General features: G+C 44.7%; 1 protein-coding gene across 2 annotated transcripts in view; it reads left to right on the top strand.

The window, feature by feature from the left end:
* Positions 1–27479, top strand: part of LOC137374747 (ubiquitin-associated and SH3 domain-containing protein A-like) — a 373926-nt gene that overhangs the window by 62146 nt on the left and 284301 nt on the right. For both annotated transcript variants that reach the window (XM_068041326.1, XM_068041327.1), the window contains exons 4-5: positions 6311–6509; positions 12277–12446. In XM_068041326.1, the coding sequence (XP_067897427.1) occupies positions 6311–6509; positions 12277–12446 (369 nt within the window). The remainder of the gene's footprint in view (positions 1–6310; positions 6510–12276; positions 12447–27479) is intronic.

The raw sequence follows: 27479 nt of genomic DNA, 5'->3' as shown, positions 1-27479 counted from the left end.
GGGGGAATATGAGGAGGAAAATTTTCACGTAGTGAGTGGAAATGACCTGGAACTCATTGCACACAAGGATTGTGGAAGCAGAGACAATCATCTGACCTAATCAGCTAAATTTTGCAGCAGGCATCAGGACCCCAAGGTTGGGCCCATTTTGGGGTGAGCTCACCCAAGTAGTCAGCACACCCACTATCACAACCTTCCAGGTAGTAACCTCCGAATTCAGCACCTCCATGTTCGCTATCCTGTTAAAGACAGAGGGCAGGTTCGGAGGCTGGAGGTGCAATCAGAAGGCCCACAGCACTGTCAGGCTGGGAAAGGTGGACGCTGCCAAGGCAGGCAGACAGGGTGCGTCAACTTGGAGGCAGTATCGGCTACCTGCAGTGAAATTATAAATTAAAAGGCCTAAAGCCAGTAGCATCAGTGGGGTGGAGGAGCAAACCCTCCACAGGAGTAGTGAAGGATGGGCTGCGGCATTTCATCCCCGTGGCCCTGTTACTGGAGCATGGAGTCTCTGGCCCAGTAGTCCCCTGTCCTGCAACTGGGAGCTGGCAGCCTCTGCGCACGGTGGAGGGAGCTGCTCTGATGGTGGGAAAACACTGGCACTAGCACAAAATGGCCCCTAAATGGTGACTTAATTGGACTAAATAGCTGCCCATCTCTTTGGAGTGAGCACAGCGACCTGGTTCCCAGTCTGAGACCAAGAACACAGGAAATAGGAGTAGGTGTGGATGATATGGCCCATCGAGCCTGCTCTGCCATTTAGTACGATTATGGCTGATCTGCCTTAACTCCACTTTCCCGCCCATTCCCCATATCCCTTCATTCCCTGAAAGACCAAAAATGTATCTATCCCAGCTTTAAATATATTCAACGATGGAGCATCCACAACCCTCTGGGGTAGAGAATTCCAAAGATTCACAACCCTTTGAGTGAAGTCATTTCTCCTCATCTCAGTCCTGAATGATCAGCCCCTTATCCTGAGACCATGTTTCAGTGTTTTAGATTCCCCGACCAGCGGAAATAATCTCTCCGTGTCTACACTATCCAGCCCCTTTAGAATCTTGTATGTTTCAATGAGATTACCTCTCATTCTTCTAAACTCCAGAGAATAAAGGCCCAATTTACTTAGCCTCTCATCATCGGACAACCCCCTCATCCCTGGACCAATCTAGTGAACCTTCACTGTACTGCCTCCAATGCAAGTATATCCTTTCTTAAATGTGGAGACCAAAACTGCCCGCAGTGACCTGAATTTTACCAGCGTGGCACGCTCCGCGGCAACGCACTGTGAAGTCGGCAGCCTTCCGACCCAGAAGTGCCTCCGCAGAGCCCCCGCAATATTACGCATGGGAACTCATTTAAAGGGAGGGGGCGGAGTGACCGCCCCTGATGACGTAGAGGGGACGGCCGCTGCATCCCGGCAACAGCGTCTGGTGCCACCAGTCAGGCACCGGTGCAGGCGCCAATTTTAAAAGGGCTTGAAGCCCTTCAGCAGACATTTACATTTTTAAAGTGACATGGTTTCAATTCAATTAAAATAAAATTTTATTAAAACTTCAAACCCCTTTCCCACCCACCCAATGCGTAAATAATTAGCTTTATGCCCTATCCCCCCCAAAAAAGTGAGTTCTCACTCACGACCTTTCCCCCCGAATTTTATTCCCTTTGACCCTAAACCCCTTCAGCCAATAAGGATTGTTTTTTCTGTTCCCCCCCGCCCTGATAATTTAAATCCTCCCCCCTCCCCACCAGTGCTTCGCCTTGGAATTCCGTATGGATTTCCAAAGGCACATGAGTTGCAGCCTGTGGCTGTAAAATCGGCGTGGGATGGCTACCGACAGCAGGTAAGGTCATTTGCATGTTAAGTGACATTTCAATATTTTAATGAAGGCCTCGCCGCCATTGCTAATTTCCGGCGGGGCCTTCTTGGCATCATGGGCCATGGCAGGTTGCTCCCGAAGGCATTTTAGGAGCCTCCGCACCATGATCCACTACGCTAAGGGACTGGTAAAATCCAGCCCAGTATTCCAGATGTAGTCTCACCAAAATCCTGTACAATTGTAGAAACACTTCTTTATTCCTGTACTCTGATCCCCTTGCAATAAGGGCCAACATGCCATTTGCCTTCCTAATTGCTTTCTGTACCTGCATGCTAACTATCTGTGTACCTTGTACAAGAACACCCAAGTCTCTTTGAACAGCAACATTTACAAGTTTCACACCTTTTAAAAAATATTCTGCTTTTCTATTCTTACTACCAAAGCGAATAACTTCACACTTCCCTACATTATTTTCTATCTGCCATTGTTGCCCACTCATTTAGCCTGTCTATATCTCTTTGCAGCCTCTTTGTGTCCTCCCACAGTTTACTGTTGACCCTCAAACTAGGTTGTCAACTGACGTGGCGGACAAAAGACACCTGCACGAGATACTTCGTATAAACACTTTTATTGATACTTTAAGCACTTATTAATCAGCATATTTGTTATTTCACTTGTTAAACTACTTGTTACTTGTTACAATAAATCACAAGACCCACAGCTTGGACTTAAATACTACCCGTTGCGAGGCGAGGTGATCAGTATCCCTCCAATGGGTTCTCTTCACTGAATCCCGAATTGGTTTCCCTCCACGATGGTGCTGCAGGTCTTCTTCTTTTTGGGCTCCTAGCCTCCCCTTTTTATCCAGTTGTTCCCAGCCTCGAGAATGTCTTTAGTCACATACACCCCTGATTTGGAGTCATCCATTTTGCTTAGTGTTAGTTGCAAAGCAAAAACAAAATATATCTGCTGGCCTTGTTCTTGTTTTCTGTCCTTGTCTAACAGTAGCACATCTTACCTCACACACTGCTGATTCATCACAGTTCTTGCCTTTGTATAAGGATGGCTATTTTTCCCTTCATGCTCTGCAGATGTTTAGCTGTTATCCATCCGGCGACATTACCTTTCCACCTACCTTTGTATCATTAACAAACTTAGATACATTAATCTCTGTATCTTTATCTAAGTCATTAATATAGAGTGTAAATAGCTGAGGCCCCAGCGCTGATCCTTGTGGCACCCCACTATTCACTGCCTGCCAACTGGAAAATGCCCCGTTTATGCCCACTCTCTGCTTCCTGTCTGTTAACACATCCTCTATCTATGCTAATATATTACCCCCAACGCCATGAGCCCTTATCTTGCCTATTATCCTTAATAATAGATTCCAGCATTTTCCCCAACGACTGATGTTAGGCTAACTTGCCTTTAGTTCCTTGTTTTCTCTCTCCCTCCTTTCTTGAAAAGCAGTATAACATTTGCCAACTTCCAATCTGATGGGACCGTTCCCAAATCTAAAGAATTTTGGAAAATCGTAGCCAGTGCATCCACTATCTCTGCAGCTGTCTCTTTCAGAACCCAAGGGTGTAGGCCATCTGGTCCCAGGGATTTGTCAGATTTAATCCCTAAAGTTTCTCCAGTAGTTTTTTTTTTAGAACATGACAGCGCAGTACAGGCCCTTCGGCCCTCGATGTTGCGCCGACCTGTGAAACCATCTGACCTACACTATTCCATTTTCATCCATATGTCTATCCAATGACCACTTAAATGCCCTTAAAGTTAGCGAATCTACTACTATTGCAGGCAGGGCGTTCCACGCCCTTACTACTCTGAGTAAAGAAACTACCTCTCACATCTGTCCTATATCTATCACCCCTCAACTTAAACCTATGTCCCCTCGTGTTTGCCATCACCATCCGAGGAAAAAGACGCTCACTATCCACCCTATCTAACCCTCTGATTATCTTATATGTCTCTATTAAGTCACCTCTCCTCCTCCTTCTCTCCAACGAAAACAACCTCAAGTCCCTCAGCCTTTCCTCGTAAGACCTTCCCTCCATACCAGGCAACATCCTAGTAAATCTCCTCTGCACCCTTTCCATAGCTTCCATATCCTTCCTCTAATGCGGTGACCAGAACTGCACGCAATACTCAAGGTGCGGCCTCACCAGAGTTTTGTACAGCTGCAGCATGACCTCGTGGCTCCGAAACTCGATCCCCCTACTAATAAAAGCTAACACACCATATGCCTTCTTAACAGCCCTATTAACCTGGGTAGCAACCTTCAGAGATTTATGTACTTGGACACCAAGATCTCTCTGTTCATCTACACTACCAAGAATCTTGCCATTAGCCCAGTACTCTGCATTCCTGTTACTCCTTCCAAAGTGAATCACCTCACACGTTTCCGCATTAAACTCCATTTGCCATCTCTCAGCCCAGCTCTGCAGCCTATCTATGTCCCTCTGTACCCTACAACATCCTTCGGCACTATCCACAACTCCACCGACCTTAGTGTCATCTGCAAATTTACTAACCCACCCTTCTACACCCTCTTCCAGGTCATTTATAAAAATGACAAACAGCAGTGGCCCCAAAACAGATCCTTGCGGTACACCACTAGTAACTAAACTCCAGGATGAACATTTGCCATCAACCACCACCCTCTGTCTTCTTTCAGCTAGCCAATTTCTGATCCAAAGCTCTAAATCACCTTCAACTCCATACTTCCGTATTTTCTGCAATAGCCTACCGTGGGGAACCTTATCAAACGCCTTACTGAAATCCATATACACCACATCCACGGCTTTACCCTCATCCACCTGTTTGGTCACCTTCTCGAAAAACTCAATAAGGTTTGTGAGGCACGACCTACCCATCACAAAACCGTGCTGACTATCTCTAATTAACTTATTCTTTTCAAGATGATTATAAATCCTGTCTCTTATAACCTTTTCCAACATTTTACCCACAACCGAAGTAAGGCTCACAGGTCTATAATTACCAGGGCTGTCTCTACTCCCCTTCTTGAACAAGGGGACAACATTTGCTATCCTCCAGTCTTCCGGCACTATTCCTGTCGACAATGACGACATAAAGATCAAGGACAAAGGCTCTGCAATCTCCTCCCTAGCTTCCCAGAGAATCCTAGGATAAATCCCATCTGGCCCAGGGGACTTATCTATTTTCACACTTTCCAAAATTGATAACACCTCCTCCTTGTGAGCCTCAATCCCATCTAGCCTAGTAGCCTGAATCTCAGTATTCTCAACAACATTTTCTTTCTCTACTGTAAATACTGACGCAAAATATTCATTTAACACTTCCCCTATCTCCTCTGATTCCACACACAACTTCCCACTACTATCCTTGATTGGCCCTAATCTAACTCTAGTCACTCTTTTATTCCTGATATACCTATAGAAAGCCTTAGGGTTTTCCCTGATCCTATCCACCAATGACTTCTCGTGTCCTCTCCTTGCTCTTCTTAGCTCTCCCTTTAGATCCTTCCTGGCTAGCTTGTAACTCTCAAGCGCCCTAACTGAGCCTTCACGTCTCATCCTAACATAAGCCTTCTTCTTCCTCTTGACAAGCGCTTCAACTTCTTTAGTAAACCACGGCTCCCTCGCTCGACAACTTCCTCCCTGCCTCACAGGTACATACTTATCAAGGACACACAGTAGCTGCTCCTTGAATAAGCTCCACATTTCATTTTCTCGGCTGATATCAATTTCCTTAATTTCCTCATTCTTTTTATCCCTAGGTTACTAGCTCCCATACACTGCAGTCACAGCACATCACCTGCTATCTTTATTATGTGTTAATTTATTTTTTCTAATTAATTTATAGTTAATAAACCCCACTACTAGTAAGCTATATTACTGCTGGTAATTACCTTACTAATAAATCGCCTGAGTCTGAAAAGATTCTTATTGTTATTATTCCATTTAATGTTATATTAACCCCAATTCCTCAGTTTCCTTAAGAGATAAAGAGAAAATGTTCACCAACCAATCACTTACCTTCAGTGCTGGGACATCACACGTCAATTCCTCATTCCCCTCTGCACTGAATTCCCACGTGAATCCAATTCCCCCCTTCACACTCTGACTACGTCTCACTCCGGCAAAGTCACCACTCCGTGCGCCCCTCACTCCGTCTGTCCCTGGGAAAGTCCCCCATCTCCATGGGGCTGGGAAAATTCAGCATGTTATAATATCTCCTTGTGCGGCTCGATGTCATATTTTGTTTTCCAATGCTCCTGTGAAGTGCCTTGGGCTGTTTCATTACACTGAAGGCCCCAAATAGATATAAACTGGTGTAGAGTTATTTCACAAAAAGATTTAAAAAAAAGAAATTGTCAAATCTTGGGCACACAGAACTCCAGTTATATTGCTTTTCCTTTGCTATCACTTCAGATTCAATATAAACTTTCAGATTGGTAACAGGTCAATGTACAGTGCAGCTGTCATTAATGGTATTTCCACCTGCAGTGTGAAGACAGTAAGCTGGAGAGTTTGTACAAAGCACTGAAGAAAGCAGGAGACAAGTTTGTGAGTTGCTTCCCATCCTGTCTCTCTCTGAGCCTCCACACAACCCCCAGTTATATCGGATACTTCTTTGATGGAACAAGTGCTGACATCATCAAACAGTTTGCATTGGCCTTTGCTGCGGAAGCAACAGCCTTGGCAGGTACAGGACAAATATTTTTATTTTATATCTGACAAAATATCAGTGTATCTTCCTAGATTTAAATGTAACAATAAATTGTCTGTTTAACAGCGTGACTGATAGCACGGTTTTATAGATGGGGCGAGGGATCGAATAATAAAGCGGCTGTAAATTCTACGGCATTGGCTGAACAACAAGTACAATCATGGAATGATACAGCAGAAGGAGGCCATTCAGCCCATCATGCCTGTGCAGAGTGCAAACTTATTAGGGATAGGCTGTTGTTAGGAGGGGAAACTGGAGACGCTGTGGTTGCTTTTATTAGACACAGAAAGTTAAGAGATCTCATGGAGCCATTCAAAATTATGGGGTGTTTTAATAAGGTAAATAGAGAAAAGCTTATTTCATTGGATAATGAGTCAGTAATTATAGAACATTAACATCATCACGAATGATGGAGAAGGGAGAAGATTGGAATTATTTTCAATACAATGTTGTTAGGATATAGAAGGCTTGACTAGAAACATTGGGCTGGATTTTATAAGCTCGTCACTAATCACGCGAAGTTCAAAAATGGCGACCCGCCTGTGCGGGACCGTGCACGCCAAAGAGCCGCCGCGATCTCAAGTGCAGCGGCTCATTTAAATATCCAGGGTGTACCGGCCCCCCTCCACAATCACGTGGAGGAAGCAGGCTGTCTGTCCCCGGCAATGGTGTCAGCTGTCTGTGTGCAGGCGCTGAGGCCATTTTTAAAGGGCTGTTGGCCCTATCGGCTAAATTAAATATATAAAGATAGAATGAATTCGATGAAGTAAAAACATTTTTTGTCCCTCTCCCACCCCCAATAACAATTAAATTAATTATTTGCCCTTTCCCCCCCAAAACACTTACCTTTACCATCAGACCTCACCCCCAACCCCCAAACTGCATAAACTTTAAACGATAGCCCTTCCTACCATCCCCTAAGCACATAGCATTAATTTGACCCCGTCCCCCCACTCCCCCCCCCAAACTTACCTCCTCCTTCTCCCCACCAGTGTTGTTCCTCATTTCCCTGGACGGTGATCTGAAGGCACGGAAATGACAGTTGCTGGGCTGAAGATCGCAGTGGGACATCAGGAGGAGGGGAGGCCACCACAGAGCCTCGCTGGATCCGGGAGGATCAGGCCGGGCTCTGCCAGAGTTGAGGTCCGTGCCGGACCTCATCCTGGGCGATCTTCAGGCACCCCCCACTCCCCAGCCCCACCACGGATCCCGACATCGAGGGCTCCTTACAATCCAGCCCATTGGGTTTCAAAGGAATGTCAAAATTATTCGAAAAAGAAAATTTTGCAGGATGATGGGGAAAGGAGGGAGAGTGGGACTCAGGAGATCACTCCTTTAAAGAGCCAGCACAGACATGATGCACGAATGGCCTCATTCAGTGCTGTAAGATTGCTGAAAGGTGAAATTTAAATTTGGTGGCAACATGAAATGGAGTGTATTGGTTATCGCCACCCCTTTTATATGTGTCGGTTACACACCAGCCCATAAGAACATAAGAAATAGGAGCAGGAGTAGACCATTCGGCCCCTCGAGCCTGCTCCACAATTCAAGAAGATCATGGCTGATCATCTACCTCAATTCCACATTCCCGCCCACTCCCCATATCCCCTAATTCCCCAGTGACCAAACATCTATCTATCCCAGACATAAATGTATTCAACGATGGAGCATCCACAACCCTCTGGGGTAGAGAATTCCAAACATTCACAACACTTTGAATGAAGAAATTTCTCCTCATCTCAGTCCTAAATGATCAGCCCCTTATCACATGGCTGTGCCCCGTATACTAGATTTCCCAGCCAGGGGAATTTTGTATATTTCAATGAGATCGCCTTTCACTTTTCTAAACTCCACAGAGTATTGGCCCAATTACTCAGCCTCTCATCCTAGGACATCTCTCTCGTCCCAGGAACTAATCTAGTGAACTTATTATATACACAAGAACACAAGAAATATGAGGCAGAACTGGACCACATGGCCCATCGAGCCTGCTCCGCCATTCAATACGATCATGGCTGATCTTCGGCTTCAACTCCTCTTTCCCACACGCTCCCCATATCACTTGATTCCCTGAGAGACCAAAAATCTTATCTATCCCAGCCTTAAATGTATTCAATGACGGAGCATCCACAACCCTCTGGGGTAGAGAATTCCAAAGATTCACAAACATTTGAGTGAAGTAATTTCTCCTCATCTCAGTCCTGAATGATCGGCCTGTTATCCTGAGACTGTGCCCCCATGTTCTAGATTCCCCAACCAGCGGAAACAATCTCTCAGCTTCTACCCTATCAAGCCCTTTCAGATGTCTCAATGAGATCGCCTCTCATTCTTCTAAACTCCAGAGAATATAGACACAATTTACTCAGCCTCTCATCATAGGACAGCCCCTTCATCCCAGGGACCAATTTAGTAAATCTTTGCTGCACAGCCTCCAGTGCAAGTATATCCTTTCTTAAAGGAAGAGGCATATAAATTTGCCAGGAAAAACAACAGACCTGAGGATTGGGAGCAGTTTAGAATTCAGCAAAGGAGGACCAAGGGATTGATTAAGAAGGGGAAAATAGAGTATGAGAGCAAGCTTGTGGGGAACATAAAAACTGACTGTAAAAGTTTCTATAGGGATGTGAAGAGAAAAAGATTGGTGAAGACAAATGTAGGTCCCTTACAGTCAGAAACAGGGGAATTTATTATGGGGAACAAAGAAATGGCTGACCAACTAAATGCATACTTTGGTTCTGTCTTCACAAAGGAAGACACAAATATCATACCAGAAATGTTGGGGAACAGAGGGCTTAGTGAGAGAGAGGAACTGAAAGAAATCAGTATTAGTAGAGAAATGGTGTTGGGGAAATTGAAGGGATTGAAGGCTGATAAATCCCCAGGGCCTGATGGTATGCATCCCAGAGTACTTAAGGAAGTGGCCCTAGAAATAGTGGATGCATTGTTGGTCATCTTCCAAGATTCTATAGACTCTGGAACAGTTCCTACAGATTGGAGGGTAGCTAATGTAACCCCACTATTTAAAAAGGGAGGTAGAGAAAAAGCAGGGAATTATAGACCAGTCAGCCTGACATCGGTAGTGGGGAAAATTCTAGAGTCCATTATCAAAGATTTTATAGCAGAGCACTTGGAGAACAGTGGTAGAATCAGACAGAGTCAGCATGGATTTACGAAAGGGAAATCATGCTTCACAAATCTACTAGAATTCTTTGATGATGTAACTAGTAGAGTTGATGAGGGGGAGCCAGTGGATGTGGTTTATTTGGACTTTCAGAAGGCTTGCGACAAAGTCCCACATAAGAGATTAGCATGTAAAATTAAAGCGCATGGGATTGGGGGTAGTGTATTGCAATGGATAGAAAATTGGTTGGTGGACAGGAGACAAAGAGTAGTGATACATGGGACTTTTTCCGAATGGCAGGCAGTGACTAGTGGGGTACCGCAGTGATCTGTGCTAGGGCCCCAGCTATTCACAATATACATTAATGATTTAGATGAGGGAACTAAATGTAATATCTCCAAATTTGCAGATGACACAAAACTGGGTGGGAGGGTGAGTTGTGAGGAGGATGCAGAGAGGCTTCAGGATGATTTGGACAAGTTGAGTGAGTGGGCAAATGCATGGCAGATGCAGTATAATGTGGATAAATGTAAGGTTATCCACTTTGGTAGCAATAACAGGAAGACAGATTATTATCTGAACGGCTATAAACTGAGAGAGGGGAATCTGCAGCGAGACCTGGGTTCTCTCATACACCAGTTGCTGAAGGTAAGCATGCAGGTGCAACAGGCGGTAAAAAAGGCAAATGGTATGTTGGCCTTCATAGCAAGAGGATTCGAGTACAGGAGCAGGGATGTCTTGCTGCAATTATACAGGGTCTGGGTGAGGCCACACCTGGAATATTGTGTGCAGTTTTAGTCTCCTTATCTGAGGAAGGATGTTCTTGCTATAGAGGGAGTGCAGCGAAGGTTTACCAGACTGATTCCTGGGATGGCGGGACTGACGTATGAGGAGAGATTGAGTCGGTTAAGATTATATTCACTGGAGTTCAGAAGACTGAGGGGGGAATCTCATCGAAATTTATAAAATTCTAACAGGACTTGACAGGGTAGATGCAGGAAGGATGTTCCCGATGGTGGGGGAGTCCAGAACCAGGGGTCATAGTCCAAGGATACGGGGTAAACCTTTCAGGACTGAGATGAGGAGAAATTTCTTCACCCAGAGAGTGGTGAACCTGAGGAATTCGCTACCACAGAAAGCAGTTGAGGCCAAAACATTGTATGTTTTCAAGAAGGAGTTAGATATAGCTCTTGGGTTTAAAGGGATCAAAGGGTATGGGGTGAAAGCGGGATTTGAATGATCAGCCATGATCATAATGAATGGCGGAGCAGGCTCGAAGGGCTGAATGGCCTACACCTGCTCCTATTTTCGATGTTTCTATGCTTCTATGTAAATGTGGAGACCTAACGTGCACACAGTATTCCAGGTGCGGTCTTACCAAAGCCCTGTACAATTTTATTAAGACTTCTTTATTCCTGTACTCCAATCCCCTTGCAATAAAGGTCAACATGCAATTTGCCTTCCTAATAGCCTGCTGCACTGTCATGTTAACTGTGCGTACATTCTCCATTTACACACCCGTCTGTTATACACTCGCCTGATACACACTCACCTGTTACACAACCACTTGTAACACACCCGCCCATTATACAGTCACCATTACACACCTGTCTGTTTACGCCTGCCCATTATGCATCCATCTGTCATACACTCGTTCGTTAAGCACTCGCCCATAATGCACCTGCCCATGACTCACCCACCCATGACATGTATAATGGCTGTATATCTAGCAGGCAGGTGTATAGTAGGTGGCTGATCCCTTACTGCTCATTTTGTGTCTCTGTGGAAGTTTAATTTTAACCCTGTGGATCAGTGTTGGGTTTGTCTTATGGGGAAAGGTTGAGTTTAGAATTTAGAGTTTAGAAGAATGAGGAGTGATCTTATTGAAACATATAGGATTCTGAAGGGGCTTGACAGGGTAGATACTGAGAGGATGTTTTCCCTCATGGGAGAATCTAGAACTAGGGGTCACAGTTTCAAAATAAGGGGTCTTCCATTTCAGACAGAGATGAGGAATTTCTTCTCTCAGGGAGTCATTAATCTTTGGAATTCTCTTCCCCAGAGAGCAATGGAGGCTGGGTCATTGAATATATTCAAGGCTGAATTAGATGATTGTTTATGTACAAGCTCGCCAAGGGTTATGGGGGGGCAACAGGAAAGTGCGGTTAAGGCCACAATCAGATCAGCCATGATTTTATTGAATGGTGGAGAAGGCTTGAGGGGCTGAATGACCTACTCCTGTTCCTATATCTTATGATCTTATGTGTTTCTCATGGATGGCACTAGAGACCGTTGGCATCACAATGAGCAGAGAATGTGGCAGATTTCATGAGGGATCAAACACCATCGGGGGTATCACGGGAATCAGAGAACGTGGGTGTGGGGGTGGGGGGTGGGGGGTGGAGGGCGGGATGTGCAGGTGGGCAGGCATCATGGCGACCAGAGACCATGGAGGGCATTGTGGGATGACCATGCAATCATTTGTTGAGGTGATTGCTGTTTTCATAAATATTCATCAAATCTGATCTGCTGAAGATATGTGGTGAACTTTCCCACTACAGTGCTGCTTCCTGGCACCCGTTTGCTTTCTATTGAAACATGGTTTTGTTGTTTTCCATACAGATTGTCATATTGAACTGTACAATAAGCAACTCCACCTTACACTGGCTCACAAGTTTCACGCACAACAGCAGTGGAAGTTGGAAGAGCTGGCTCGAGTCATTGGACTGGGTGTGAGCTGTCAGTGGATAGCAACTGTTTATTCCAGAGACATGCGATTTGTACATTACCAGGTAACTGATCACATCACTGGCTAAGTGTTTGTTTGTATGAGTTAACAGGGCAATAGAAGAAAATGGAGATAAATATAACTGTGCCCTGCATTTAGTGCAGTTCCTGTGCGAGACTTTGGACTCTCCCACCTTCCTGTCTGGAACAGGTGATACTCACAATGCCCTCTTGATAGACAAGGCAGGACCATTGAAAACTCAGAGTGATGCACCAGTATCTGTTATCTGTTTCAGTTTGCTTGTTGTAGTTCTGATTTCTTGACTAGATTTAGGAAGGAACAGGAGGAGGCCACTTGGCCTTCAAGCCTGATCCACAATTCAATGAGATCAGGGTTGATCTGTATCTGAACTCCATCTCCCCACCTTGTTTCTGTAACCCTTAATCCCCTTACCCAACAAAAATCTATCAATCTCAGTTTTGAAATTTTCAATTGCCCCTCAGCATCAACAGCTTTTGGGGAGAGAGAGTTCCATATTTCCACTACCCTTTGTGTGAAGAAGTGTTTCCTGACATCACCCCTGAACGGCCTGGCTCGAATTTTAAGGTTCTGTTTAATATTGCCTTTAATTTTTTTTGTGATGTGTGGGTGATTTATTTAAGCACACAGCCCCTTTAAATTCACACAGCCCCTTTAAATTCACACAGCCCCTTTAAATTCACACAGCCCCTTTAAATTCACACAGCCCCTTTAAATTCACACAGCCCCATTAAATTCACACAGCCCCATTAAATTCACACAGCCCAATTAAATTCACACAGCCCCATTAAATTCACACAGCCCCATTAAATTCACACAGCCCAATTAAATTCACACAGCCCAATTAAATTCACACAGCCCCATTAAATTCACACAGCCCCATTAAATTCACACAGCCCCTTTAAATTCACACAGCCCCTTTAAATTCACACAGCCCCTTTAAATTCACACAGCCCCATTAAATTCACACAGCCCCATTAAATTCACACAGCCCCTATAAATTCACACAGCCCCATTAAATTTACACAGCCCCTATAAATTCGCACAGCCCCATTAAATTCACACAGCCCCATTAAATTCGCACAGCCCCATTAAATTCGCACAGCCCCATTAAATTCGCACAGCCCCATTAAATTCACACAGCCCCTATAAATTCGCACAGCCCCATTAAATTCGCACAGCCCCATTAAATTCGCACAGCCCCATTAAATTCACACAGCCCCTATAAATTCGCACAGCCCCATTAAATTCGCACAGCCCCTATAAATTCGCACAGCCCCATTAAATTCGCACAGCCCCATTAAATTCACACAGCCCCATTAAATTCACACAGCCCCATTAAATTCACACAGCCCCTTTAAATTCACACAGCCCCTATAAATTCACACAGCCCCATTAAATTCACACAGCCCCTATAAATTCGCACAGCCCCATTAAATTCGCACAGCCCCATTAAATTCACACAGCCCCTATAAATTCGCACAGCCCCATCAAATTCACACAGCCCCATCAAATTCACACAGGCCCATTAAATTCACACAGCCCCATTAAATTCACACAGCCCCATTAAATTCACACAGCCCCTTTAAATTCACAGAGCCCCATTAAATTCACACAGCCCCTTTAAATTCACACAGCCCTTTTAAATTCACAGAGCCCCATTAAATTCACACAGCCCCATTAAATTCGCACAGCCCCATTAAATTCGCACAGCCCCTATAAATTCGCACAGCCCCATTAAATTCACACAGCCCCATTAAATTCATACAGCCCCATTAAATTCGCACAGCCCCATTAAATTCAGACAGCCCCACTAAATTCACACAGCCCCACTAAATTCACACAGCCCCACTAAATTCACACAGCCCCACTAAATTCACACAGCCCCACTAAATTCACACAGCCCCTTTAAATTCACATTAATTTACAGCATGGAAGGAGGCCCTTCAGCCCATGGTGTCCATGCTGGCCAAGAAGTATCCGTCCAGCCTAATCCCACTTTCCAGTTCTTAGTCCATGGCCTGTAGGTTACGGCACTTCAAGTGCATATCCAAGTACTTCTTAAATATTATGAGGGTTTCTGCCTGTACCAGCCTTTTAGGCAGTGAGTTACAGATCCCCACCACCCGCTGGATGAAAAAACTTCCATTCAAAACCCCTCTAAACTTCCACTCTGTTGCCGTAAATCTATGGCCCCAGATTATGTACCCCTCAGCCTACGGGAATAGGTCCTTCCTATCCACTCTATCTGGACCCCTCAATTTTATACACTTCAATTAGGTCTGCACTGAGTCCTGCTTGAGTGCACAGAGTGTGAAGTAGGGAGTTTGGTGAGTGAGGGCATTCGGTGAAGAGGGGAATTAAAAATTAATTAAGAAAAATAAATTTAATTTAAATAACACAGTAAAGATGGCAGGACAGGTGATGTGTTGTGGCTGAAGCATGTGGGAGCTCCTGGATGCCATGGCAATTCATGGCAACCACATCTGTAGGAAGTGCCTGCGGCTTGAGGAGCTTTGGCTCAGAGTAGATGAGCTGGTGGCCAAGCTGCAGACATTGCGATGCATCAGGGAGAGGGAAGGTTACCTGGACACTTTGTACCAGGAGATAGTTACACCTCTTAGGATAGGGTAGTCGGTTTTGGTCAGTGGTCATGAACAGGAGGGTGTGACTACAAGTCAGGAAGGTAAGGGGATCAAGAAGGTGGGAGTGGAGGAACCTCCACCCTTGCAATTGAGCAACAAGTTTGAGGTTCTTGCAGCTTGTATAGACAAGAGCGAGGGCTGTAGTGTGGATGAGCAGACTGACCATGGCACCATGGTACAGGAAGCCATTCAAGGGGGGGGGGGGGAGTTAAAGGAATGTAGTTGTAGTAGGGGACAGTATAGTCAGGAGTAAAAACAAGAAATGCTGGAACCACTCAGCAGGTCTGGCAGCATCTGTGAAAAGTGAAGCAGAGTTAACGTTTCGGGTCAGTGACCCTTCATTTCCAGCAATTCTTGTTTTTATTTCAGAGCTTCTCTTTCCACAGATGCTGCCAGACCTGCTGAGTGGTTCCAGCATTTCTTGTTTTTATTTCAGATTTCCAGCATCTGCAGTATTTTGCTTTTATTTTAGTATAGTCAGGAGGATTGACACTGTTCTCTGCAGCTGAGAGAGAGAATCCAGACAGCTGTGTTGCCTGCCCGGTGCCAGGGTTCAGGACATCTGTTCAGGGCTGAAGAGGAACTTGCAATGGGAGGGGAAGGATCCAGTTGTCGTGGTCCCGTTAAGTACCAACAACATAGATAGGACTAGGAAAGAGGTTCTGCATAGGGAGTATGAGGAGCTAGGCACTAAATTAAAATAAGAACCTCAAAGGTAATAATCTCTGGATTATTACCTGAGCTGCATGAAAATTGGCATAGGATAAATAAGATTAGAGAGATGAATGCGTGACTCAAAGATTGGTGTGGGAGAAATGGGTTTCAATTAGTGGGGCACTGACACCAGAAATGGGGAAAGTGGGGGCTGCACCATTGGGACGGGCTTCACCTGACTGTGATGGGACCAGTGTTCTAGCGAGTCATATAACAAGGGAATTGGAGAGGGCTTTAAACTAAATATGGGAGGGGGGCAGGGACAGGAGGTGGGGGAGGTGGAAGGGATCCTGTAGGGGGAGATTGAGTAAATTAAAGGGAAATGACAAGGCAATCGATCAAGGTAGTAATAAAGGTAATGATAATCAGAGAATGGCAGGAAGGGAGATTGATTGCAAACTTAAAAGTGTGCCAGCAGATAGGGCCAGAGTTTACAAAAACAGTAAAAAAAAATGGAATTAAGGGCTTTGTATCTGAATGCCTGCAGCATTTGCAATAAAACAGATGAATTGTCAGCTCAAATAGAAATTCATATATATGATCTGATAGTCATTACAGAGACATGACTGCAAGGAAGTCAAAGCTGGGACCTGAATATCCAAGGGTACGTTACATTCAGGAAGCTGGGAAAGGTGGTGGGGTAGCTCTGTTAATTAGAAGGCATTAGTACTGTAGTGAGAGATGACCTTAGTTCTAAAGATCAAGCCATATGAATCAGTTTGGGTGGAACTAAGAAACAGCAAGGGGCAGAAAACATTGGTGAGTGTTGTTTATAGGCCACCAAACAGCAGTGGCAATGTCAATCATAGTATAAATCAGAAAATTAGAGGTGCATGTAACAAGGGTAATACAGTAATCATGGGGGATTTCAATCTACATCTAAACTGGGTAAACTTTATTAATACTAATGTTGTCGATGACGAATTCTTGGAATGTATGCGGGATGGTTTTCTAGAGCAGTATCTTGAGGAACCAACTAGAGAACGGGCTATTTTAGATCCAGTATTGTGCAGTGAAAAGGGGCTAATTAATAATCTTCTTGTAAAGGAGCCTTTAGGAAATAGTGACCAAAATATGATAGAATTTTGCATTAAGTTTGAAAGTAATTTGCTTCAATCGGAAACTATGAAGGTATGAGGGGCAAAGTGACTATGGTGGATTGGGAAACTACGTTAAAAGGTTTGATGGTAGATGGGCAATGGCTATCATTTAAAGAACTAATATGTAGTTTACAACAAAAATACATTCATTTAATGCACAAACACCCATCAAGGGAGGTGTTCCAACCGTGGCTAACGAAATAAATATATGATTGTATTAAAGCAAAGGAAGAGGCCTATAAAGTTGCCAAAAACTGGTAGGCCTGAGGTTTGGGAGCATTTCATAAATCTGGAAAGGAGGACCAAGAAAAAGATTAAGAAAGGGAAAATAGAATGAGAGTAATCTAGCAAGAAACATAAAAACAGACTGTAAAAGCTTCTAAAGGTATGTAAAAAGGAAAAGATTAGAAAAACAAATGTGGGTCCATTACAAGTGGAGTCAGGAGAATTTATAATGGGGAATAAGGAAATGGCAGAGAAATTAAATAAATACTGTGTGTCTGTCTTCACAGAGAAAAATACTAAAAACTCCCAGCAATAATGGAGAATCAGGGACTAGTGTAAACGAGGAATTGCAAGATACTAATATTAGTAAAAAATAGCACTAGAGAAATGAATGGGGCTTAAAGTAGATAAATCCCCTGGACCTAATGATCAACATCTCAGAGTGTTGAAAGGGGAATGTAGAGATAGTAGATGCATTGGTGGTCATCTTTCAACATCATGTTTAACCAATTTATTGGAGTTCTTTGAGGGAGTTACATGTGCTGTGGATAAAGGGGAACCAGTGGATGTATTGTACTTAGATTTCCAAAAGGCACTTGATAAGGTGGCATGGATAGAAGATTGGCTAGCTAACAGGAAACGGAGAGTAGGCATAATTAGGTCATTTTCTGTTTGGCAAGACGTAAAGAGTGGTGTGCCACAGGGATCAGTGCTGGGGCCTCAACTTTTTACAATTTATATAAATGACTTAGATGAAGGGACCAAAGATATGGTTACTAAATTTGCTGATGAGACAAAGATAGGTAGGAAATTAACTTGTGAAGATGACGTAATGGGGGCTACAAAGGGATATAGATAGGTTAAGTGAGTGGGCAAAGACCTGGCAAATGGAGTATAATGTGGGAAAGTGGGAAATTTTCCACTATAGCAGGAAGAATAAAAAAGAAGCATATTATCTAAATGGTGAGAGATTGCAGAACTCTGAGATGTAGAGGGATCTGGGTGTCCTAGTGCATGAATCGCAAAAGGTTAGTGTGCAGGTACAGCAAGTAATTAGGAAAGCTAATAGAATGTTATCATTTATCATGAGGGGAATTGAATACAAAAGTAGGGAGGTTATGCTTCAGCTATACAGGGCATTGGTGAGACCACATCTGGAGTACTGTGTACAGAACTGGTCTCCTTATTTAAGGAATGATGTAAATGCATTGGAGGCAGTACAGAGAAGGTTGACTAGACTAATACCTGGAATGAGTAGGCTGTCCTACGAGGAAAGATTGGACCGGCTAGGCTTGTATCTGCTGGAATTTAGAAGAGTAAGAGGTGACTTGATTGAAACATATAAGATCCTGAGGGGTCTTGACAGGGTGGATGTGGAAAGGATGTTTCCCCTTGTGGGAGAATCTAGAACTAGGGGTCACTGGTTAAAAAAAAATGGGTCGCCCATTTAAGATGGAGATGAGGAGGAATTTTTTCTCTCAGAGAGTCGTGAGTCTTTGGAATTCTCTTCCTTAAAAGGCGGTGGAAGCAGAGTCTTTGAATATTTTTAAGGCAGAGGTGGATAGATTCTTGATAAGCAAGGTGGTGGAAGGTTATCGGGGGTAGGTGGAAATGTGGAGTAATCAGTTCAGCCATGAACTTATTGAATGGCGGAGCAGGCTTGAAGGGCTGAGTGGCCGAGTCCTGCTCCTAATTTGTATGTAAAATTCTATAGACTCTGGAATGGTTCCTGCAGATTGGAAGGTAGCAAATGTATTCCCACTATTTAAGAAAGGTGGGAGAGAGAAAACAGGGAACTACAGACTTGTTAGTCTAACATCAGTCGTAGGGAAAATGCTAGAATCGATAATAAAGGATGTGATGACAGGACACTTAGAAAATTAAGTTAGGATTAGGCAGGGTCAACATGGATTTATGAAAAGGAAATCATGTTTAACAAATCTGTTGGAGTTTTTTGAAGATGTAACCAGTGGAATAGATAATAGGGAACCGAGGCCCAGCCATCTTCAGCTGCTTCATCAATGACCTTGCTTCAATCATAAGGTCAGAAGTGGGGATGTTCACTGATGATTGCACAATGTTCAGCACCATTCGTGACTCCTCAGATACTGAAGCAGTCCGTGTAGAAATGCAACAAGACCTGGACAATATCCAGGCTTGGGCTGATAAGTGGCAAGTAACATTCGCGCCACACAAGTGCCAGGCAATGACCATCTCCAACAAGAGAGAATCTAACCATCTCCCCATCACATTCAATGGCATTACCATCGCTGAATCCCCCACTATCGACATCCTAGGGGCTACCATTGACCAGAAACTGAACTGGAGTAGCCATATAAATACTGTGGCTACAAGAGCAGGTCAGAGGCTAGGAATCCTGCAGCGAGTAACTCATCTCCTGACTCCCCAAAGCCTGTCCACCATCGACAAGACACAAGTCAGGAGTGTGATGGAATACTCTCCACTTGCCTGGATGGGTGCAGCTCCAACAACACTCAAGAAGCTCAACACCATCCAGGACAAAGCAGCCCACTTGATTGGCACCCCATCCACAAACAACACTGGTCGCCACACTACCAGAAGGATGTGGAGGCTTTGGAGAGGGTACAGAAGAGGTTTATCAGGATGTTGCCTGGTCTGGAGGGTATTAGCTATGAGGAGAGGTTGGAAAAACTGGGATTGTTTTCACTGGAACGATGGAGGTGGAGGGACGACATGATAGAGGTTTACAAAGTTATGAGCGGCATGGACAGAGTGGATAGTCAGAAGCTTTTTCCCAGGGTGGAAGAGTCAGTTACTAGGGGACATAGGTTTAAGGTGAGAGGGGCAACGTTTAGAGGGGATGTGTGAGGCAAGTTCTTTACACAGAGTGTGGTGAGTACCTGGAACTTGCTGCCGGGGGAGGTGGTGGAAGCAGGTACGATAATGACATTTAAGAGGCATCTTGACAAATACATGAATAGGAAGGGAATAGAGGGATACGGTCCCCGGAAGTGCAGAAGGTTTTAGTTCAGGCAGGCATCAAAATTGGCGCAGGCTTGGGGGGCCGAATGGCCTGTTCCTGTGCTGTACTGTTCTTTGTTCTTTGTTCTTTGTATTCACACACTCCAGTGCTGACACACAGTGGCAGCAGTGTGTACCATCTACAAGATGCACTGCAGAAACGCAACAAGGCTCCTTAGACAGCATCTTCCAAACTCGCGACCTCTACCACCTAGAGGGACAAGGGCAGCAAATGCATAGGAACATCACCACCTACAAGTTCACCTCCAAGTCACACACCATCCTGACTTGGAACTATATCACCGTTCCTTCACTGTCGCTTGGTCAAAATTCTGGAACTCCCTTCCTAACATAAGAACATAAGAAATAGGAGCAGGAGTAGGCCATTCGGCCCCTCAAGCCTGCCCCACCATTCAATAGATCATGGCTGATCTGCCCCAGTCCTCAACTCCTCTTTCGTGCCAGCTCCTCATAGCCCTCAACCCCACGATATTTCAAAAGTCTTTCTACCTGCTCATTAAATACTTTCAGTGACCTAGCCTCCACAACTCTCTGGGGTAGAGAATTCTAGACATTCACTACTCTGAGAAGAAATTCCTTCACATCTGTTTTAAATGTGTGCCCCCTTATTCTGTAACTATGTCCCCTAGTTCGAGATTCCCCCACTAATGGAAACATCTTCTCAACATCTACCCTGTCAAGCCCCCTCAGAATCTTGTATATTTCAATAAGATCACCTCTCATTCTTCTAAATTCCAATGAATAAAGGCCTAACCTGTTTAGCCGTTCTTGATAAGTTAACCCCTTCATCCCAGGAATCAGCCTAGTGAATCTCTTTTGAACTGTCTCCAATGCCAGTATATTCTTTCTTAAATATGAGGACCAAAACTGTACACAGTGTTCCAGGTGCGCCCTCACCAACACCCTGTACAGTTGTAACAAGACTTCCCTATTTTTAAACTCCAACCCCCTAGCAATGGTGCGGCACAGTGGTGCAGTGGTTAGCACTGCAGCCTCACAGCTCCAGCAACCTGGGTTCAGTTCTGGGTACTGTCTGTGCAGAGTTTGTAAGTTCTCCCTGTCACTGTGTGGTTTTCTGCCGGGTCCTCCGCTTTCCTCCCACAGCCAAAGATTTGCAGGTTGATAGGTAAATTGGCCATTGTAAATTGCCCCTAGTGTAGGTAGGTGGGAGGACAATGTTGGGATGTGGTAGGGAATATGGGATTAATGTAGGATTAGTATAAATGGGTGGTTGTTGGTCGGCACAGACTCGGTGGGCCGAAGGGCCTGTGTCAGTGCTGTATCTCTCTAAAGGCTAAAATTCCATTTTCCTTCTTAATTACTTGCTGCACCTGCATGCTACCTTTTTGTGTTTCATGAACAAGAACACCCAGATCCCTCTGTGCTGCACTTTTTTGAAGCCTCTCTCCATTTAAATAATAGTCTGCTTTTTGATTCTTCCTACCAAAGTGCATGACCTCACACTTTCCTACATTAAACTCCATCCGCCAAGTTTTTGCCCACTCACTCAACCTATCTATATCCCCTTGCAGATTCCTTATGTCCTCATCACAACATGCCCTCCCACCTATTTTTGTATCATCAGCAAATTTGGATATATTACACTCTGCCCCCTCCTCCCAGTCATTAATATCGATAGTAAATAATTGAGGCCCTAGGACTGATCCTTGTGGCACTCCACTAGTTACATCTTTCCAACCTGAAAAAGACCCATTAATCCCGACTCTCTGTCTTCTGTGTATTAAATAATCCTCAGTCCACAGCACTGTGAGTGTACCTACCTCACATGGACTGCAGCAGTTCAAGAAGGCAGCTCACCACCACCTTCTCAAGGGAAATTCGGGATGGGCAATAAATGCTGGTCAAGCCAGTTACGGCCACATCCCATGAATGAACAAAAAAAAGGAGGTCATTTGGCCCATTGGGTCCATGCCTGCTCTCCACAGAGCTATGCAGTCAGTTCTACTCCCCCGCTCGATCCCTGTAGCCCTGCAAGTCTATTTCTCTCAGGTGACCATCCAACATCCTCATGAAGTCAGTAATTATCTGCACTTCCACCACTTACTGCATAAAAAAGGTTCTTCCTCACATTCCCCTGCATCTCTTGCCCAAAACCTTCAGTCTGTATCCCCTAGTCCTTGTAACATTAGATAAAGGGAACAGTTTTTCCTTGTCTAACTTATCTAAGCCTGTCATAATCTTGTACATTCTCGTAAATCTCCCTCAATCTCCTTTGCTCCAGGGAGAACAAACCCAACTTTTCCAACCTAACCTTGTAACTAAAATCCCCCATCCCTGGAACCATTCTGGTAAATCTCCTCTGCACCCTCTCAAGGACCCTCACATCCTTCCTGAAGTGTGGTGACCAGAACTGGATGCAATAATCCAGTTGGCGCCTAAGCAGAGCTTTATAAAGGTTCAGCATAACTTCCCTGCTTTTGTACTCAATACCTCTATTTATGAAGCCCAAGACTTTATTAACCACTCTCTCAATATGTCCTGCCACCTTCAAAGATCGATGCACATGCAACCCCAGGTGCCCCTGTTCCTGCACACTCTTTCAAACTGTGCCATTAAGTATATATTGCCTCTTCCTATTCCTTCTGCTAAAATGTATCACCTCACACTTGTCAGAATAATTCCATCTTCCACCTCTCTGCCCATTCTGCTAGCCTATCTATGTCCTGTTGCAGGCAGTTCATTTCATCGTCACTGTTTGCCACACCTCCACATTTGGTGTCGCCAGAAAACTTTGAGATTTGACTCTGTATTCCAAGATCCAAGTCATTTATATATAGCAAAAAAGCAGTGGTCCCAGCACTGACCCTTGGGGAACACCACAGCCTTATCATCCTCCAGTCTGAAAAACAACCATTTATCACGACTCGCTGTTTTCTGCCCATTGGTCAATTTTTTATCCAATTGAACACTGAACTTCCTATTCCATGAGACTCAGTTTTGTTAACCAGCCTTTTGTGTGGCACCTTATCAAATGCTTTCTTAAGATCCATATAAAATCCAGTAAAAATCCAACCTTCTCTGTTACTTCGTCAAAAAATTCAATTAGATTAATCAAGCATGATCGGTCTTTTACAAATCCATGCTGACTATCCTTAGTTAACTCGAACCTTTCTTAGTGTCTGTTGATATTTTCCCTGATTCTTATTTCTAAAACCTTACCCATCACTGATGTTAAATTAACTGGCCTGTAGTTGCTAGGACTGTCCTTACACCCTTTCTTGAATAAGGGTGTCACATTTGCCACTTTCCAATCCTCTGGCACCTCCCCCATATTCAGGGATGATTGGAAGATTATGGAAAGCCCTTCTGCTATCTCCATCCCCACTTCCTTTAGCAACCGGGGATGTAAGCCATCCAGATCAGGTGACCTATCTATCCTAAGCATAGCCAGCCTTTTTAGTACCTCCCCCCTCTCAATTTTTATCCTATCCATTGCTTCTACTCACTCTGCTTCTACTGATATTTTGTCAGATTCCATTTCCTCAGTGAATACTGATGCAAAGTACTGAATAAGTATATTCGCCTTGCCCTGCGCCTGTAAGCATAGATTACCCTCTCTGTCCCTCATAGCTCCACTACTCTTACTAGTTCTCTTCTTCTTTGGCCTCCTTGTCTTGAGAGACAATGGGTAAGCGCCTGGAGGTGGTCAGTGGTTTGTGGAGCAGCGCCTGGAGTGGCTATAAAGGCCAATTCTAGAGTGACAGACTCTTCCACAGGTGCTACAGATAAAATTGTTTGTCGGGGCTGTTACACAGTTGGCTCTCCCCTTGCGCTTCTGTCTTTTTTCCTGCCAACTGCTAAGTCTCTTCGACTCGCCACACTTTCGCCCCGCCTTTCTGGCTGCCCGCCAGCTCTGGCGATCGCTGGCAACTGACTCCCACGACTTGTGATCAATGTCACAGGACTTCATTTCACGTTTGCAGACTCCTTTAAAGCAGAGACATGGACGGCCGGTGGATCTGATACCAGTGGTGAGCTCGCTGTACAATGTGTCTTTGGGGATCCTGCCATCTTTCATGCGGCTCACATGGCCAAGCCATCTCAAGCGCCGCTGGCTCAGTAGGGTGTATATGCTGGGGATGTTGGCCGCCTCGAGGACTTCTGTGTTGGAGATACGGTCCTGCCACCTGATGCCAAGGATTCTCCGGAGGCAGCAAAGATGGAATGAATTGAGACGTCGCTCTTGGCTGACATACGTTGTCCAGGCCTCACTGCCGTAGAGCAAGGTACTGAGGACACAGGCTTGATACACTCGGACTTTTGTGTTCCGTGTCAGTGCGCCATTTTCCCACACTCTCTTGGCCAGTCTGGACATAGCAGTGGAAGCCTTTCCCATGCACTTGTTGATTTCTGCATCTAGAGACAGGTTACTGGTGATAGTTGAGCCTAGGTAGGTGAACTCTTGAACCACTTCCAGAGCGTGGTCGCCGATATTGATGGATGGAGCATTTCTGACGTCCTGTCCCATGATGTTCGTTTTCTTGAAGCTGATGTTTAGGCCAAATTCGTTGCAGGCAGCCGCAAACCTGTCGATGAGACTCTGCAGACACTCTTCAGTGTGAGATGTTAAAGCAGCATCGTCAGCAAAGAGGAGTTCTCTGATGAGGACTTTCCGTACTTTGGACTTCGCTCTTAGACGGGTAAGGTTGAACAACCTGCCCCCTGATCTTGTGTGGAGGAAAATTCCTTCTTCTGAAGACTTGAATGAATGTGAAAGCAGCAGGGAGAAGAAAATACCAAATAGTGTAGGTGTGAGAACACAGCCCTGTTTCACGCCACTCAGGATAGGAAAGGGGTCTGATGAGGTGCTGCTATGCTGAATTGTGCCTTTCATATTGTCATGGAATGAGGTGATGATACTTAGTAGCTTTGGTGGACATCTGATCTTTTCCAGTAGTCTGAAGAGACCACGTCTGCTGACAAGGTCAAAGGCTTTGGTGAGATCTCTTACTACTCGCTTAATATGCCAATAGAAGATCTTTGGATTCCCTTTTGTGTTAACTGCCATTCTATTTTAATATTCTCTCTTTGCCAGTCTTATTTTCCTCTTCACCTCCCCCTCAACCTATTGTATATGGCCTGGTTCTCACTAGATGTGTTCATTTGACGTGAATCATACATCCTCTTTTTTTGTTTCTTCATCATCTCTATCTCCCTCATCATCCAAGGAGTCCTGTTATTGGTCCCCTTACCTTTCACCCTTGTTGGAATGTTCCTAGCCTATATCTGAAGCATCTCTTCCTTATAGACAACTCATTGTTCCGATACAGCTCTTCCTGTCAGTCTTTGGTTCCATTCTACCCTGGTTAGATCCCTTTTCACCGCGTTGAGATTAGCCCCCTTCCGATCTAGATGTTCTACCTTATTTTGTTCCTTGCTTCTATGCATTACTAGTCTAAACCTTATGATATAATGATCACTCTTACCCAAGTGCCCCCCCTCCCCCCACAGACACTTGGTCCACTTGACCCACCTCATTCCCCAGAACCAGATCCAGAAATACCTCCTTTCTAGTTGGGCTGAGAACATACTGATCAAGCAAGTTTTTCTCAACACATTTTTGAAATTCCTCCCCCACCCTTACCCTTTACTCTAAAAATATATGGGCAGTTAAAGTCCCCCAGTATCACCACTCTATATTTCTTGCACATCTCTGTGACTTCCCTGCAGATTTGGTCCTCTATCTCTCCCTCACTATTTGGAGATCTATGGAATATCCCCATCAGCATTTTTGCTCCTCAGTTCTAGCCAAATGGACCTGTCTTTGCCCCTTCAACGACATCCTCCTTTTCCAACACCACAATGCCTTCCCTAATCAGTACTGCCATCCCACCTCCTTTTTTCCTTCTCTATCTTTTCTGAACATGTTATATCCTTGTATATTAAGCACCCAGTCCTCGCCATTTTTAAGCCAAGTTTCCGTTATTGCCACTGCATCATATTCCCAGACTGCTATTTGTGCTTGTAGCTCACCAACCTTATTCACCACACTTTGTGTATTTACATACATGTATACTAATCCTGTCTTTGCATTCCTTATAGTCCTTCTCCATCCACTCCCATCTAATACCAAACTACACCCTTCTCCAGTACTGTCCAACACTCTCCTCTTACCCCTCCTACTCTAGTGCTATCTGTCTCTTCCAATCCTCTCTGCACCTTGGTGTTCCTCTTTTGTATTATCTCCTTGTTCCCATCCCCCAGCCTAGTTAGCCTAAACCCTCCATCATAGCTCTAGTAAATCGTCCCGCAAACAAATTTGTCCCAGCTCTGTTCAGGTGCAACCCGTCCAGCCTGTATAGGTCCCACCTTCTCCAGAATTGGTCCCAGTGCCCCAGGAATCTAAATTCCTCCCTCCTGCACCATCTTTCCAACCTTGCATTCATATGCATTATCCTTCTATTTCTATACTCACTTGCGCATGGTACTGGGTGTAATCTGGAGATTACTACTTTTGAGGCCCTGCTTGCTAATTTCTTACCTAGCCCACGAAATACTTTCTACAAGACCATGTCCATCTTCCTACCTATGTCGTTGGTACCAATGTCAACCATGACTGCTGGCTGTTCATCCTCCCCCTCAGAGTGCTCTACAGCTGTTCAGTGACATCTTTGACTCTGGCACCAGGGATGCAACACACCATCCTGGATTCACATCTGGAACCCTGGCTATCAAATCTCCTATCACAATCGTTCTTCCAGTCTTCCTTATACAGCTCAGCCATCTGTGGTGCCATGGACTTGGCTCTGGCTGCATTCCCCAGAAGAACCATATCTTTCCTCAGTATTCAGAACTGAATATCTGTTGGAGAGCGAGATGCACTCAGGGGTCTCCTGCACTACCTGCCTGTTTCCTCTTGACAGTCTGGTGGTCACCCATTCCCTATCTGCCTGCAAACTCCTAAGCTGCAGGGTGACCACATCCATAAACATGCTATCCATGAAACTCTCGACCTCACGGATGCTCTGCAGTGATGCCAGCTGTTGTTCAAGATCCAAAAGCTGGAGCTCAAGCTGTTGCAACTGATGACACTTTCTGCACATATGGTCATCCAGGACATGAGACGTGTCCTAGAGTTCCCACATAGCACAGAATGTGCAATGCAGAGGTTGGAGCAGCTCTGCCATTCCTCCATCTATTCGATAATAAACCTTTGTGTTCTAATAATAAACTTTACCAATACTAATTTACATTACCACTATTAATACACCCTAACAATATTTAAATATGACTTCATTTGATGATCCTTCTACCATATCATCCCTCCTCACAGCTTTTTTAGAACATTACAGCGCAGTACAGGCCCTTCGGCCCTCGATGTTGCGCCGA

This window comes from Heterodontus francisci, chromosome 10 (assembly GCF_036365525.1).
Source record: "Heterodontus francisci isolate sHetFra1 chromosome 10, sHetFra1.hap1, whole genome shotgun sequence".
Taxonomy (NCBI): domain Eukaryota; kingdom Metazoa; phylum Chordata; class Chondrichthyes; order Heterodontiformes; family Heterodontidae; genus Heterodontus; species Heterodontus francisci.
The sequence above is the reverse complement of the archived record's forward strand: the minus strand, read 5'-3'. Positions and strand labels throughout refer to the sequence as shown.